The following is a 13,547-nucleotide window of genomic DNA, read 5'->3' as shown; positions in this document are numbered from 1 at the left end:
GCCGCTAGATGTCCCGCTCTGCTCGTGGGTGTTGTTTGGTAATATCTATGTAGATTTACTGCATTGCATCCTGATCTTTTTATTTATTTATCTATCTAAGATAATGAGATAAGATAGGATAACTCTTTATTGTCATTGCACTGTCATACTTAGTACAAATACAAAGAAATATTTGCTACAGTCATGGAACACAAAAGAAAAAACTCTTAATGTCTTTATATTTTCTGTCATCTATTCAGTCAAAGAAGACAAGATATTTTTTGTTGTTGTTGTTTTCTGCTGTGTGTGTGTGTGTGTGTGTGTGTGTGTGTGTGTGTGTGTGTGTGTGTGTGTGTGTGTGTGTGTGTGTGTGTGTGTGGATGTGTGGATGTACTTGTTTAAACATCTTTTTGAGGACCAAAAATTAGTATCCCATTATACTTGTGGGGACAACAGTCACTTCTGGGGACATAATGCCGGTACTCACAAATTTGAAAGCGTTTTTGAGGCTCAAAAATTGTTTTTTTAGGGTTAGGGTTACAATTGGGTTATGGTCAGGGTAAAGGTTAGGGTTAGGGTTAGGTATTCATTTCTGATGGTTGCAGTTTTAGTAAGGGGCTAAGGAAAGCAATGTCCTCACCAAGATATGAAAATGTGTGTGTGTGTGGCTTTTTTTATTTAGTTTGTTTGGCTTTTTAGAAAACAAGCACTCTAAGTAGGAATAAATATTACAATGTAAACTATATGAAAAATAACAGGTGAAAGGCATTGGTTAAATGTAAGTTTTTTTTATTTGAAAAGACTGTAAAAAAATTTTTAAAGTATGTAAAATTAAATATTTTGTTAATTCATTTCAAACAGTCATCCTCAAAAAAGAGAAAAGAAAAACTGTTATTTGTTACTTTGCTTTTAAATTGCTCGTGTGTTTTAAATTATAAAAACTAATCCAAAGGATTTTTTTTGAACTGGCTTCATTAATTTCCCTGCAGTGTTGCTGTTTCTCCTGTGTTTTGAAGACCTGAGCCATTTATCCTCTTAAAATATCCACAACTGAGAATTACATAAAAGCAAAACAGCAATTTGTGCAAACACGGATTCAAACAATGTGGACACAGGAACTCAAGAGAAAACTGGATTTTAAGTGTAGCAAACTGAAACTGTTAAAAAAAAAAGTTGTAAAAAACAAATACAAAAATTCAGTATTGTGATAAATGTTAGTGTGAAGATGCTCTGGTTATAAAAGGGTAAACTACAGCTGGATGTGAAACTATGAACGGTCTCTTGTATCTTTGCTTTTTCTCTTTTATCATAATTCTATATTTCAATCGGTTAAAGATGTAATTTTCCTTACATGTTGACTTTTTTGTATAAGTGTAGCTGTAGTTTTAACCTACGTCCTTTCACATTTCCTTTTTTTTTTAATCCCTATAAATGAACCGAATAAAGAGAAAGATTTTTTATTGTAAGCAAAATGCACAGAAAGATGATTTGCAAAGTCAAATCTCAGCAGAGGATTGCAAATGAGCTCCTGCTCAAACAAGTACACCATGCCTCAGATGATCACACTACACATGCTTAATGTTTATGTAACATCTGCCAAGTTAAACTCTGACAGTATAAATATTCCAGACATGAGGACTAAATGCTCAGAGGCCAAAGGAACATCGTGTCACTGTGTTTGTCTAGACAGAAAGCTTAGAGAAAGACCTCGGAGTGAAATAAAATCCCACGAGAACCAAAGTGATACAAAAAATAAACAGAAAACATTTTTTAATGCCAAAAACATAATTGCAAAACTTGACAGACAAAAAGCAACTTGGGGACCTTTTTTTTTAGTTTGATACAGCTCTGGCACATAGTCAGTCTGAATAACTTCTTGCTGCACATTATGTAATTTATTTGTTATTCTATACTCTTGTGGAAAAAAGAAACATCTTGTCCTTTAGGTCTTCAGCAGAGGGGATTGAAAACTAAAGTTTCAGGAAGACAAACGCACAGTCATAAATGTACAACACACACATATTTTGAATTTCTTCTTCTTCTGTAACTCAGAAAGTAATCACACACCACTTGCACTTTTACCCCCCTTTAGACAAAAAAAAAGAAATTAGGAATGACGAATGATGGCCGTTCCTCCTCAAAACCAAGCTAATAATCTGCAAACAGATTAGACTTCTGCATGGTGATTCCCTGAAAGAGTGTTTATCTCTCTTGGCATGTTGATTGCTGCTGATGCAGGCTTTATTCACATAAGGATTAGATGAAGCATTATAAAGTTAAGTCATTGTTTTCACTGGGAGTGCACTTACTTGTCCAAACTCAGGTGAATGGGAACATATGATCTCAAAAGATTTTCGGTGTGGCTTCTTGGTTCAGTCAGTTTTGCACAATAAAGTAGTTTTCAAGGCTTTAACATTTAAATGCATGATCAAAAAGAAAAAATAAATAAATACATTTATAGGGTCAGACACCTGCAATAACTTATTAAAAGTCCAACTTAAATACTTTTCTATATGTAAAGGGAATCAGAATAAGTAAAGTGAGACTATAATGTGTTTTGCAGTATTTTGTATAGTATTTTTTTTTTCTAAATTACAACCTGTATACTGTTTACATGATCAAAATTAACTGAACAAATCCAAAACAATTAATAAATAAAACCAAGCTTGAACTCATACTGAATGGATTTTTCTAGAATACCCACAATATGAAAAGGTTTTGTCAGGCTTTTGAAATTCCTCACCTAAAGCTTGCCATTGAAATGTTACTTAAGATCTCAGACTCCAGTTATCTTCCATTGCAGACAGGCACCTGTCTTAGTTATTAGCAAAACAGTTGCCAGATAAGTGATTTTATTGTAAGAAAACAGTGATAAGAAAGAAAAAACCTTTTCACACATATGATCAGTATCACAAACCTGAATTTTCACATCCATGGGGAGGGGAGAAGAAAAAGAAAAGTGCCTTTCAGCTCCAGTGTTTGGTAATGTCTCTACAGTTTTGTTTAGATGGGCTGCAAACAAGCAATGGATTAAAAATGATAATGTTGGGGTATATATACATAAACGTAATGAATTACATAACTCGGCCACTGCTAACCACATGTGAACTCGACTGTGTTTCTTCACAAACAGCACAAACTGCTCTGGAGTGCCAGCTTCCACAAATGACCGAATCACTGAAGAGAGAATGTATGAGCATGGGCAACCATATGATTTCTTAAGCAATCCTCACTGCTATTACATAAAGCACAGAGCTGAGAATTTAAAGAATCCCCCCCCACATCCATTCATTCATTTTTCCACATCCAGATGAGGCCCATCCTGCCTAATTTTCCACAATTGGCAAAGTGAGGGGAACTATTATCTGCGCTGCGCAGTGGGACTGAATGTCAGCTTGTTTGCCGGTTTGTTAGCTCATATGCGATAAACTAAAGTCAGTGTTTAACAGTCACAGGACCAAGATGGACAGGGAGTGTGCTGTATTATTTAGGAATATGGCAGCAATGGAAAACAGCTGACCACGTCGCTGGAGACAAAAACACCAAGTCTCACATTCATGTCAGCTTATGCTTAAAAAGGGCAAAAACACTCCAATAAGCAACATGTTGCTCTCACCCTGCACAGTTAGACTTGGTTTGGATGATCATTTTAAGTTCAAGGTTTTGTCACATTTCCACCAATGCATGGATGATTTAACATATAAGTGTCATTGCATAGAGTTCTGGCTGCATGTGAAACTGACAGTGCCCATGAATTTAGCATGCTTTTAGAAGAAGTCCTTCACTTTTGTAAGAGCCCTGTCTCTGGGTGAAACTGAACTGTTAATATGTTAACAAGATCAGGATATTACACTTACAATATGGTGCCTGCCATGAATGTGAATGGCACATTCAGGAAGCCACCTGTCGAGTTTTTAAGGGGCTCTATCTGAAACTAAAACTGCCCATGTTGGAAAGTCTTTACTTTCTGACACAATGCGTTGCATTTCCAAAAGAATTTCACTTTTTTTTTCCACTTTATGTTTTCATGCTTTCACTTGAGTGCACTTAGTGTTAAAGTGTCATACAATATGTAAACAGACAGCACTGATTGCCTCTCCCTGCTTCCTTCTCGCCCTCTTTCATGTGCATGGATGCCTTTCATTCCTGCCTCTCCGTCTAATCTTGTGGTGCCGAGTAAATTTCTAACACTATCCAGGCCTCACGCCCAGCATCGCCGGTGCTTGGGGAACAGGTCAAACCAGAGGCACCAGAGGGCCTGTCAAATAGCTGCAAGGGTTGGGCAAATCCAAATGTGTCGTTAGGTTTGTAAGTGTATTGTGTGGGTTTGCAACCTTTAACCTAAATCAAGTATGAAGGATAACATTATTATGTTATCCTCATGTACTTCTTTACTTTATTTATTTCATGGCTTTTGGGAATCTGTATTTTTATATCAGTTCACTTTTTTCACATAACTCTGTTTGTTTTCTTGCATTTTACTGAACTTATTAAGTAACAATGGAGGTAGTCGCCTTTGGCTGTAGGTGTCTTATGCAGGGGGCCTTTAACTCTTTCACCCTATCGCCTTCACCACTTATTGATGAGGCAGTCCAATCACAGGCAGTCTCAGTGTGGACAGAGAGGTGGAGCCAAGCACTGAAACAGGGTGTGGTTGTGAAACTACAAAGTAGAGCCATGGGGTTTAAATTGAGCTGAATGAGCCCAGTCCCATAGTTGTCATAGCTCTTCTGTCACTTTTACTCATCTCCCTCTCTCTCTCGGTTTCTTTATCGGTCTTTCCTTAAAGCATTTTAGCTATTGTTGGTCTGTTTTCTGTGTAATTGTGTAAATATCATACATCAGAGGACAGCTGGAGGCTTCAACCCACGGAAAATCCCTTCATGCTTCTGGTTTTTCTCCTGATCGCTCTCACGGGTGTCGCAGATCTGTTGAATTCACTGGATTGAGTGCTGCCGGCTGTGGCTGAGGAGCTGCTTTCCTCGCATACAGGAGTGCTCAGAGGGTGAGTCACTTGTTACACCTTGTAGCTTTTCACCTTCTTGTCAAAACTGAAGAATAAGCTTGAACTAGTTCAAAACAACATAAATGATCGTGTCTCGTTCTACAATTTTACTACCTGAGCTTCATGATCTGCTCATATTTCATTCACTCATTTGGCCACATGGGCCAAGTTCTTTGCCTCACCTGTTTGACTTGCTCTGTTAGTCCCAATGAGCATTTCATTGTTTAAAACCTGTCATCTGAAATCACGTTTCACAATTCTGCCCAAAATATCTATGAAGGACTTCTTCTTTTTAAAAAGTCTGAGCTGTGAAAGAAGTTCTTAAATTCGCTCTCATTTTTTCCTTGTATATCTGTTTGAAAAATTGGAGCCGAGGGCACTCAGGGGTGTTTGTTGAGGCCATCCAGCTGTCTCCTGTTTGTTCAGTCATTGAGTCAGCAGGTTGAGCAGTCATATTATTGCTCACCTGCCCAACCAACCTCTTTCAGCTCCGCTTTATCTCTTGTTCTCTGACTCTTTGTCTTTTTGTACTGTTCGTTGTTTTTTTCCAGGTGTTTTGAAAGGGTAAAGAGGAAGCAGTCACCATGCTGCAAGAGGCTATAACAAGCGTTGTTGAGTTCCACAGTTATCTACAATCAAGAACTGGTAAGTGTCTTCATTTCTCTCTTCACACCTACAATCTGCTCAAATCAGAACATTTTATTTCGTCATCATCATCAGGTGTGAAACAGCACAAAAGTATGTATGACCTGAAGTGCCGGTGGACCCACCCAGATATTCCAGTATGGAACCATGACTCAAGGACTAAAACATGCCTGTGTTTCCTGTATGCGGTTTCCAGATGCCAGAGTCAGAGATTACCCTCTGATGCAGAGCCCCGTGCACATGACGACCATCCTCCTGGGTTACGTTGCCTTCTCCGTGTACGTGGGGCCTCGCGTGATGGCAAATCGCAAACCTTTCCACCTCAACACCGCCATGATAATCTACAATGTTTCCATGGTTCTGTTGAATGCCTACATAGTGTATGAGGTAAGACGAAAAGGTATTTGTTTGCGCTCTTTTACTACAGGTGTGATGTCAGTGCTAAAAGCTGCTGGTGTGGTTTTTTTCTTTTTTTACACTTAGTTTATGATGTCTGGATGGGCCACCACCTTCACATGGAGATGCGACCTTATTGACCGTTCCACCAGCCCACAGGCTCTTAGGGTAAGTCAGTAAATTTTTACAGGGGAGCTTTCATTGTCTCAAGCTAATAATTAAATTTTTTTTTTTTTTTTTTTTTTTTTTGGGTCTTTTAAATGTAATTTATTTTATTTCTGCTTGAGTGTCAGATATCTGACATCACAGCCCTCTTCCTTTCCACAGATGATTTGGGTGGCCTGGCTGTTTTATTTTTCCAAATTCATTGAGCTTCTTGACACAGTAGGTGCATTTTCTTTTTCTTTCTTTTTTTTTCTTTTTTTTTAAATCTTCCCCTTATTATTTTGGCCTTTTGATCAGTTAACCGTGACTGATCCCATGTGTGCTTTTGCAGGTATTCTTTGTGCTGAGAAAGAAACAAGGTCAGATCACATTTCTTCACGTCTTCCATCACTCCTTTATGCCCTGGACGTGGTGGTGGGGCGTCAGCCTGACACCCGGTGAGCTTACAAATGCATGTAAACGCATTGTTTGACAGTGCAAGACCAGCACAACTTTTCTGTGAGATGTTGCATCTGTACATTAACATAATATTTTATTACCCCCTTCTTAAGCTGGAGGAATGGGCTCCTTCCATGCCATGGTGAATGCAACAGTCCATGTTATCATGTACACCTACTACGCACTCTCTGCTGCAGGGCCTCGCTTCCACAAATACTTGTGGTGGAAGAAGTACATGACCGCAATCCAGCTTGTACGTTGTTTTGTATTTTCCACAGCAAAAAATTCAAATAAATGGCATATCTGATTTTTGCCTACAGCTCAACTGTTTTACAAAAACTAATGTTTGGGAGGGGTGGTTGTTTTTCAGACGCAGTTCATTCTGGTCTCCATTCACATCAGCCAATACTACTTCATGGAAAAGTGTGACTATCAAGTCCCCTTTTGGATCCACCTGATCTGGATGTATGGGGTCTTATTCTTTCTCCTGTTCTCCCACTTTTGGGTGCAGGCCTACATAAAAGGCAACAGACTTCCCCTCACGCCCGAAAAGTCGAAACAGAACGGCTCAACCAGCGAACCGTTCACTGTGGTGGCCAACGGAAAGCACCTTCAGAATGGCAACAGTCACCACTGCACCAACGGCAAAATCTTCATGGGCAAAGTCAAGGAAGTCTAACTCTGTGACCCTGCCTGGAAAATGAGAGAGACACACAGACTGTCAGTTCGAATTAACACCATTAAATTCATCATTCATATCTACTGGCATATTGGACTGACATCAATTTCAGTATGCTTCATCTAAACTGTAGTTTCTTTGTAAATCTAGTCTTTTGTGAAAGCACATCCAGTGTTCTTGGGGCGTGAATGGTGATCTCTACCTGCCCACGTTGTGTTTGTAAGTTGTAACTGTGATGAATACTGTATGAAGATTGGTGCTTATTTTTGTCACTGATAGTATTCTTCGACTCGGGCTCGACCCACACTGCTGTTTTTGCTAACATGGGCTTTGTTGCTTGGGAGTACGGCACAGTTGTCACACAAGACTAGAACATGTAAATAACTGCAATTATCTGTTAGCCCCCCACAAAGAATTTCACTGTAAATGTCAAATATTTAAGGTTTTTTTTCTTATTTTATTTTTTTATTTATCTTTGAAATAAAACTAAATTTAAAGGTCTGCGTAACTTGAAAAACAGTTATGGTGTGCACTGACCGAAAAGTGTTACACCTAAACTAAATTTCAATTTTGAGAGTTGTGGGAGAGCAATGTTATACTGTATATTACAGTTTTGTGTTGTTTTTAAAGTGCACATACACTGCTGTGCATGTTCATCTGTATTAATCCAGTCTGTTTTACAACTCTGTATGGTCTGTTCTCTTTGCACACTGTGCTTGAAGTTAATAGGCTTTCTATGCTGTTGGTTGTTTCTGAATTATAACTAAAGAAGTCTGAATATACTGAAACCCATCAATGTTTGCTGCTATTGATTACTTTAACACAGGTGTCCCCAATCCCAGCCCGCGAGGGCTGGTGTCCCTGCAGGTTTTAGATCTCACACTGGGTCAAACACACCTGAATCACATGATTAGTTCATTACCAGGCCTCTGGAGAACTTCAAGACATGTTGAGGAGGTAATTTATCCATTTAATCCAGCTGTGATGGATCAAGGACACATCTAAAACCTGCAGGGACACTGGCCCTCATGGACTGGGATTGGGGACCCGTTTTAACGTGTATGTGCCCTCTGAGGAACAGAGGTTGGGCCTGTTATGCTGGTTTTAACTCTTGGTCAATTAAAGATAACATTATGGGACCTTTCTAAAAGCCAATGATTTATAAACATGAGCTTTCATAATCTGTACTCGTAGCAGTTGCACATCAATTTAAAAAAAAAAAAAAAGTTGACAGCAAAAACCAGCTTATTTTTGCAATATGACGACATACTTTTAGGAAATTCTGCATGTGAACCCAATCAGCATTCCTTTTAAATAACTTAAATGCAAGCACTCAGTTCTGAATTCAGAGTGAGCCACCTTGTGGCAATATTTGGGCATTTGTATTTACATTAAGTGGGGAAAAAAAGTTCAATGAAATACATCCTCAGGCCTTAGATACTTGAGACACATCTACAAAGTTGGTTGCATTTTATCAACAAACACTACAGAATAACAGCAGATTAAGTGATCCGTTATAATAGATCAACTTTTGTGATGTAACAAAAGCCAGCTCTAGTCTGACAATGAACAGCAGATTTAGTTCTACATCATAAGCAGGATGTATTTGAAAACAACACACCAGTAAACTTTTAAACTGGTCCTGGCAACATGAAGCAACACAAAGGGAAGCCGATATGGTGAAGTGTTTATTTATAACCCAGGTATACAGAACATCCAGATTTTAAAAGAAAAAAAAAAAACCTAGGCTATACATTTTAAAAACTGACTGACAAAAATCACTAGTACCACACACACGGCCATTAACACTTTAAACCACCAACTGGAGCATCACAGAACACCAGGTGGTTTCCTTTATTGTGGATAAATTAAGAAAAAATATATATCACAAATAACTCAAACTCATAACAGATGTAAAATCTCATTGAAGAAAATTATCTGATGGACTGATGAATGACGCTGCTGGTTGATTTCACCATCCTCTCTTTAGCCTTCTTCTTAATGGGATCCATTTCGAAGCTCTTCCACAGGCGAATGGTCTCATCTGCAGCAACAGTAGCAACAGTCGAGCAGTCCGGACTGAGAGTCAAACTCAGAACTCTGTCGTCATGGCCTTAAAGAAAAATAAACAAATTATACCAGGAGAAAGGAGGAACAGCAGGTTCTCAGTTCACTGGATGTGCCTTTATGTGGACGGGACTTGTTTACCATTGAGCTCTGCGACTTTACTGAGAGAGGGATATTTCCAGACAACAACATTGTTGTGGGCATATCCATGAGCAGAGACCAGCTCCTTGTAGTTGGGTGCAAACACCAGGGATGAGATCTAAAAAGTTGGATTGGATGAGACATGTAGTCAAACACATTTTAGTGGGAATGACCATTAAAACCGAACTGTGTGGAACAGGGATGTCAAACAGGTGCAGGGCCAGAACCGGCCAAGCAAAGTCTCCATTTAGGCCCACTGGACAGTTCTTGAAAGTGAAAGAAATGATTTTGAACTTGAACCAGCTTTTCCTATTGATAAAGACCTTCCACATCGCCATTCATTCCACACTATAGTAGCTCAATACTATATGCACTTAAATATTAATACAGAAATGTTCATTTTAATCCTCTACAATCTACAACTATTTAAATCTATTATGCATTAACAAAACGTGGAAATTTTGGGCGAGACCTTTATTTTACAATATAGAAAAACTGAGAAATGCTGTTGAAATTTTATTCTATATTAAGAGATTTCAGAGATTAAATGTTTAAACTTCTTTACACTGCCAGAAAACGGAGTTTTACTGATCGGGGCCATTTCAGAACAATGTGAGCTGTATGTGGCCCACAATGTAAAATTAGTTTGACATCCCTGGAAGGATGCAGTTACCTGGGACTGAGTGTCAAGCGAACTGATACAGGAGCCACTGTTTACATTCCAGATACGGATGTGGCGGTCGCTAGTACCACCTCCAGATGCAAGGATATTGGGCTGCCATGGACACCAGGCCAGAGCCTAGAACAATGGAAAGGCATACACAAGTGGCAACGAGAATATTTAAACTTCAGTCTTCATTAAATGTTCACAAGGAGCAGGAAGGGAGAGGAAACTGAAAAGGAGAAAATTAGCATATTGAACTTCTGTTTGCTGCTCACCTTGACTGCTCCCTGATGTTCGCTCCAGCAACGGATCAGCTGGCTGTCGTTGCCAGCACTGCCCCCCTGTGCACGGGGCCATATGCACACCAAGTTATCATTGCCTCCACTAGCCAAGTATCGCCCATCAGGGGACCACTTCAGGCCGCACACTTCCTGTGCGTGAGCAGTCAGGGTGCCGATGTGATGGTCTGCCACCCTCACATCATGGTGGTGGATGTGTCCAGATCTGGAGCCACTGCAGGGGGTGGTGAAAGAGGAGAACACACACTTGAGTGCAAAAATGGAAAACACCAGGGAGATATCACCACTGTCTTTGGTAGGAGAAACATTTTTACCTGGAGACAACATGGTCATTCCAGCTCAGACTTCCAACCCTTGCTGTGTGGCTGGCCATGCTGCGCAAGCGCTTCTGATTTTCAACATCCCACAACTAAATGGAAATCAATACAATTTATAAAAAAAATATATATAAAACACATGTTCTGATATGTCCCATATTCATTTGGACTCAAGTGGCACGATGATCTCCACACGGACCTGAACCTTGCAGTCACTGGTGCCAACAGCTAGGTAGCTTCCCTCTTTAGTCCAGGACAGGGAGCAGATGTAGTCCTCTTCACGCTCCATCTTCATGAGAAGAAGGATGTCTCCTTGAGTGGCATCCCACAGGTAAACACTGTTATGAAGAGCAACAGCGAGAAAATTTCTACTGCTCCAATCAAGTAGATTCAAATCTAGAGGGGGGAGAAAAAAAAGCCTAAATTAATATTGCATGTTAAAGTATTCTTAATTTACTAAACTAGGATGTTTATGCAACACTGAATTTCAGTTGGGTTCCTATTAATTAAACGGGAACATATATAAACAGGAAAACAACTTGGGAATGGTGTTGCTCTGAGATAGAGATCTCTCTCTCTCTCTCTCTCTCTCTTAAATGCTGCAGCGCATTCATGACGGAGCCTTGTCGTGATCTGGATAGCGTTTATACAGCCAGTCATGGACAACAATGGAAACAAAAATGACTTGCACTGCCATCTTAGCTTATGAGGTTGGAGGGCTGCTCCAACTTTCCTAGTAAGAAGTCTGACTTAAATATTCCAGCATGCAAGTCACGAATAAGGACTTCAAACCAAACATACAAGATTTGCTCTTTTAGAATCTATTGATCAGCGTCCATTCTCTGCCTTTCTGTAAATTTGTGGCATCATTTAAAGATTCATTGCAATTAAATAAAGTCAATTGTATAGAGATGTAAAATCCTCTTAAGTGCCCAACTTACAGAAATCATTTCTAAGATCAGGAGCATCCAAGATCCTGTCAGGAGTTGAAGATATGTATCTGGACTTTTTAATAGAGGCAGGGGTTGCTGTGTGAGTGTAGAGGACTTTTAGGTTGTTTTGGTAGCCTGTAAACAAGACAGAGCGACAATGAATAAAAAGAATTGCCTTCAATACAGCAGATATTTATAAAATGCACATATTTCTACCTTCTGGTGCATTAAGTGGTTTCCCTCCAAGATGGAGGATCTTTGCATCTTCAACGTTGTATCCATTCAGTGACACAGACCACGCTTTCTGGGTTTCCTTCAGACACAGGGAGCCACACTGATTGATATCCTACTTGTACAAATAGAAGCTTAAGTGTTTGTTACACAACTTACTGATGTAACTGATGTGTTTGTGTCCGCTGGCTCATTCTCCTTTGTCAGCAGGAAAGTTGCCACATCCATTTGCTTGCTGTTTCTGATGGGAATGAAACGATCACCCCCCATCTTGGATGGGGTTTGTTTCTTGTTTTTGCCTATGACCCATAAAAAAATAAATTTAAAAAAAAAACTTCCCAGTGGTTAACATTTGCAAAGCTTTCCCCGACATACGAGTATAAATGCAGACAAATACACTACCTGGCGTTTTGCTTGGTGTTTTTGATGAGCTCAGGGACACATTAGCAGACTTTCCCGGCGACAAGCCGCTCAGGGCGGATGTGTTTGATGAGCTCGCCTTTCTCTGCCACCTCGCCATGGGAGCGTTTGTGATCGGCATGTCCAGCTTCAAGATGCTGTGGATGTCGTTCTCAAACCCAAACTGCGCCATTTTATCAACGTTTTCATAGACCTGGACATCACAACAGATAAACAGTAAGTCCGTATCTGATTTGAAACAGTATAAAAGGCTTACTGACAGCTACGATGCTCAGACTAATGCTAGGATAGCATCTGTCAAAAATGTCTTCATTTAAAAAGTAAGTCAGGTCCGATTGAAAAACTTCGCTATGCTTCTATTCTTGTTTTGAACGTTAGCTTAACGTGACCAAGCTAAACGATTGTGTAGCATGAATCCAATGAAAGAACGCGTTAGCACCATCGCTTAACCGATTAAAAATGATTTCACGTATAAACAAAACAAACTTAAAACTAGTGATTGAATTTAAAAGTATATTTCTGCAATTTCAAAATCAACACAATGACCTCACCTCGTCGAGAAACCGTGAAATGCAGAGAAGCACAAACTCTTGTCTCTCTCTCGATTTTGAATTTCGTGCGTATGACGCCACGACGTTTAAATGCCACAGAGCGCTCATGCGATTGGTTAGTTCAAGAAGCTGCAGTAAGCTCAGCGCATTGCTATGGTGACGTTTACGAATACGTTAACGTGATTGGTCAATGATACTTTCTTTAACGTATGAAAAGAAACCTCTCCACTTAAAGGTGTCGCCCTCTATCTGTAGTTTAGGTCTGCGCTGTATGAATTTAAAGAGCGACACAAAACTAAAGACCTGTAAGACGCTTTACTTTAAAACACGAGACCGCTATCAAGTATATTTTTCTGTATTTGAAGGCTAGTAAAATAAATAAATAAATATTGGGTTTTATTTTTTTTATTTAAGAATCTAATATTGGTAAATATTAATTTCAGGGAGAGTTTAAATATAAATATTTGCTGAGTGATTAAGCAAAAATCTTCTCATAGTCTGATAATATATTGTGTCTTTGCTCTTTGACTGATGTGTACACGTTGGTTTTCAGTCACCTTGACACACCTGTACACAGGTCTGGACCACAGCTTAAAGGAGGCACCTCAAACAAACATC

At 39.4% G+C, this 13,547-nt stretch overlaps 2 protein-coding genes across 3 annotated transcripts; one reads left to right on the top strand and one right to left on the bottom strand.

The window, feature by feature from the left end:
* The first annotated feature begins 4,627 nt into the window (after positions 1-4,627).
* Positions 4,628-8,099, top strand: LOC113011275 (elongation of very long chain fatty acids protein 1-like). 2 transcript variants are annotated; one of them, XM_026150740.1, is made up of 8 exons: positions 4,628-4,984; positions 5,536-5,629; positions 5,826-6,016; positions 6,113-6,193; positions 6,353-6,409; positions 6,522-6,627; positions 6,742-6,881; positions 6,999-8,099. In XM_026150740.1, exons 2-8 carry the CDS (start codon positions 5,569-5,571, stop codon positions 7,305-7,307), a joined length of 945 nt encoding a protein of 314 aa, XP_026006525.1. In that variant the 5' UTR covers positions 4,628-4,984; positions 5,536-5,568; the 3' UTR covers positions 7,308-8,099. The 2 variants fall into 2 exon arrangements, with proteins under 2 accessions (XP_026006525.1, XP_026006526.1); XM_026150741.1 differs by lacking the exon at positions 6,353-6,409.
* An 883-nt stretch (positions 8,100-8,982) lies between these two features.
* Positions 8,983-13,014, bottom strand: LOC113011384 (cell division cycle 20 homolog). The gene is made up of 11 exons (XM_026150913.1): positions 12,930-13,014; positions 12,361-12,571; positions 12,118-12,257; positions 11,944-12,040; positions 11,737-11,862; positions 10,995-11,191; positions 10,793-10,887; positions 10,455-10,692; positions 10,189-10,314; positions 9,516-9,633; positions 8,983-9,420 (listed from the first exon to the last, which is right to left on the bottom strand). Exons 2-11 carry the CDS (start codon positions 12,548-12,550, stop codon positions 9,242-9,244), a joined length of 1,506 nt encoding a protein of 501 aa, XP_026006698.1. The 5' UTR covers positions 12,551-12,571; positions 12,930-13,014; the 3' UTR covers positions 8,983-9,241.
* Positions 13,015-13,547: the final 533 nt, after the last annotated feature.

This window comes from Astatotilapia calliptera, chromosome 18 (genome assembly GCF_900246225.1).
Source record: "Astatotilapia calliptera chromosome 18, fAstCal1.2, whole genome shotgun sequence".
Classification (NCBI taxonomy): Eukaryota; Metazoa; Chordata; class Actinopteri; order Cichliformes; family Cichlidae; genus Astatotilapia; species Astatotilapia calliptera.
Note: the sequence above shows the minus strand (reverse complement) of the source record. Positions and strands in the feature narration are given on the sequence as shown.

What these genes read in the sequence shown, in the direction of transcription:
- LOC113011275 (XM_026150740.1), top strand. Translation starts at nt 5,569, where the DNA reads ATGCTGCAAGAGGCTATAACAAGCGTTGTTGAGTTCCACAGTTATCTA. An exon ending in ATGCCTACATAGTGTATGAG is followed by an intron (nt 6,017 to 6,112) that starts GTAAGACGAAAA and finishes TTTTACACTTAG; the next exon opens with TTTATGATGTCTGGATGGGC. An exon ending in CCAGCCCACAGGCTCTTAGG is followed by an intron (nt 6,194 to 6,352) that starts GTAAGTCAGTAA and finishes TCCTTTCCACAG; the next exon opens with ATGATTTGGGTGGCCTGGCT.
- LOC113011384 (XM_026150913.1), bottom strand. Translation starts at nt 12,550, where the DNA reads ATGGCGCAGTTTGGGTTTGAGAACGACATCCACAGCATCTTGAAGCTG. An exon ending in AACACCAAGCAAAACGCCAG is followed by an intron (nt 12,258 to 12,360) that starts GTAGTGTATTTG and finishes TATGGGTCATAG; the next exon opens with GCAAAAACAAGAAACAAACC. An exon ending in CCAGTGACTGCAAGGTTCAG is followed by an intron (nt 10,888 to 10,994) that starts GTCCGTGTGGAG and finishes ATTTCCATTTAG; the next exon opens with TTGTGGGATGTTGAAAATCA.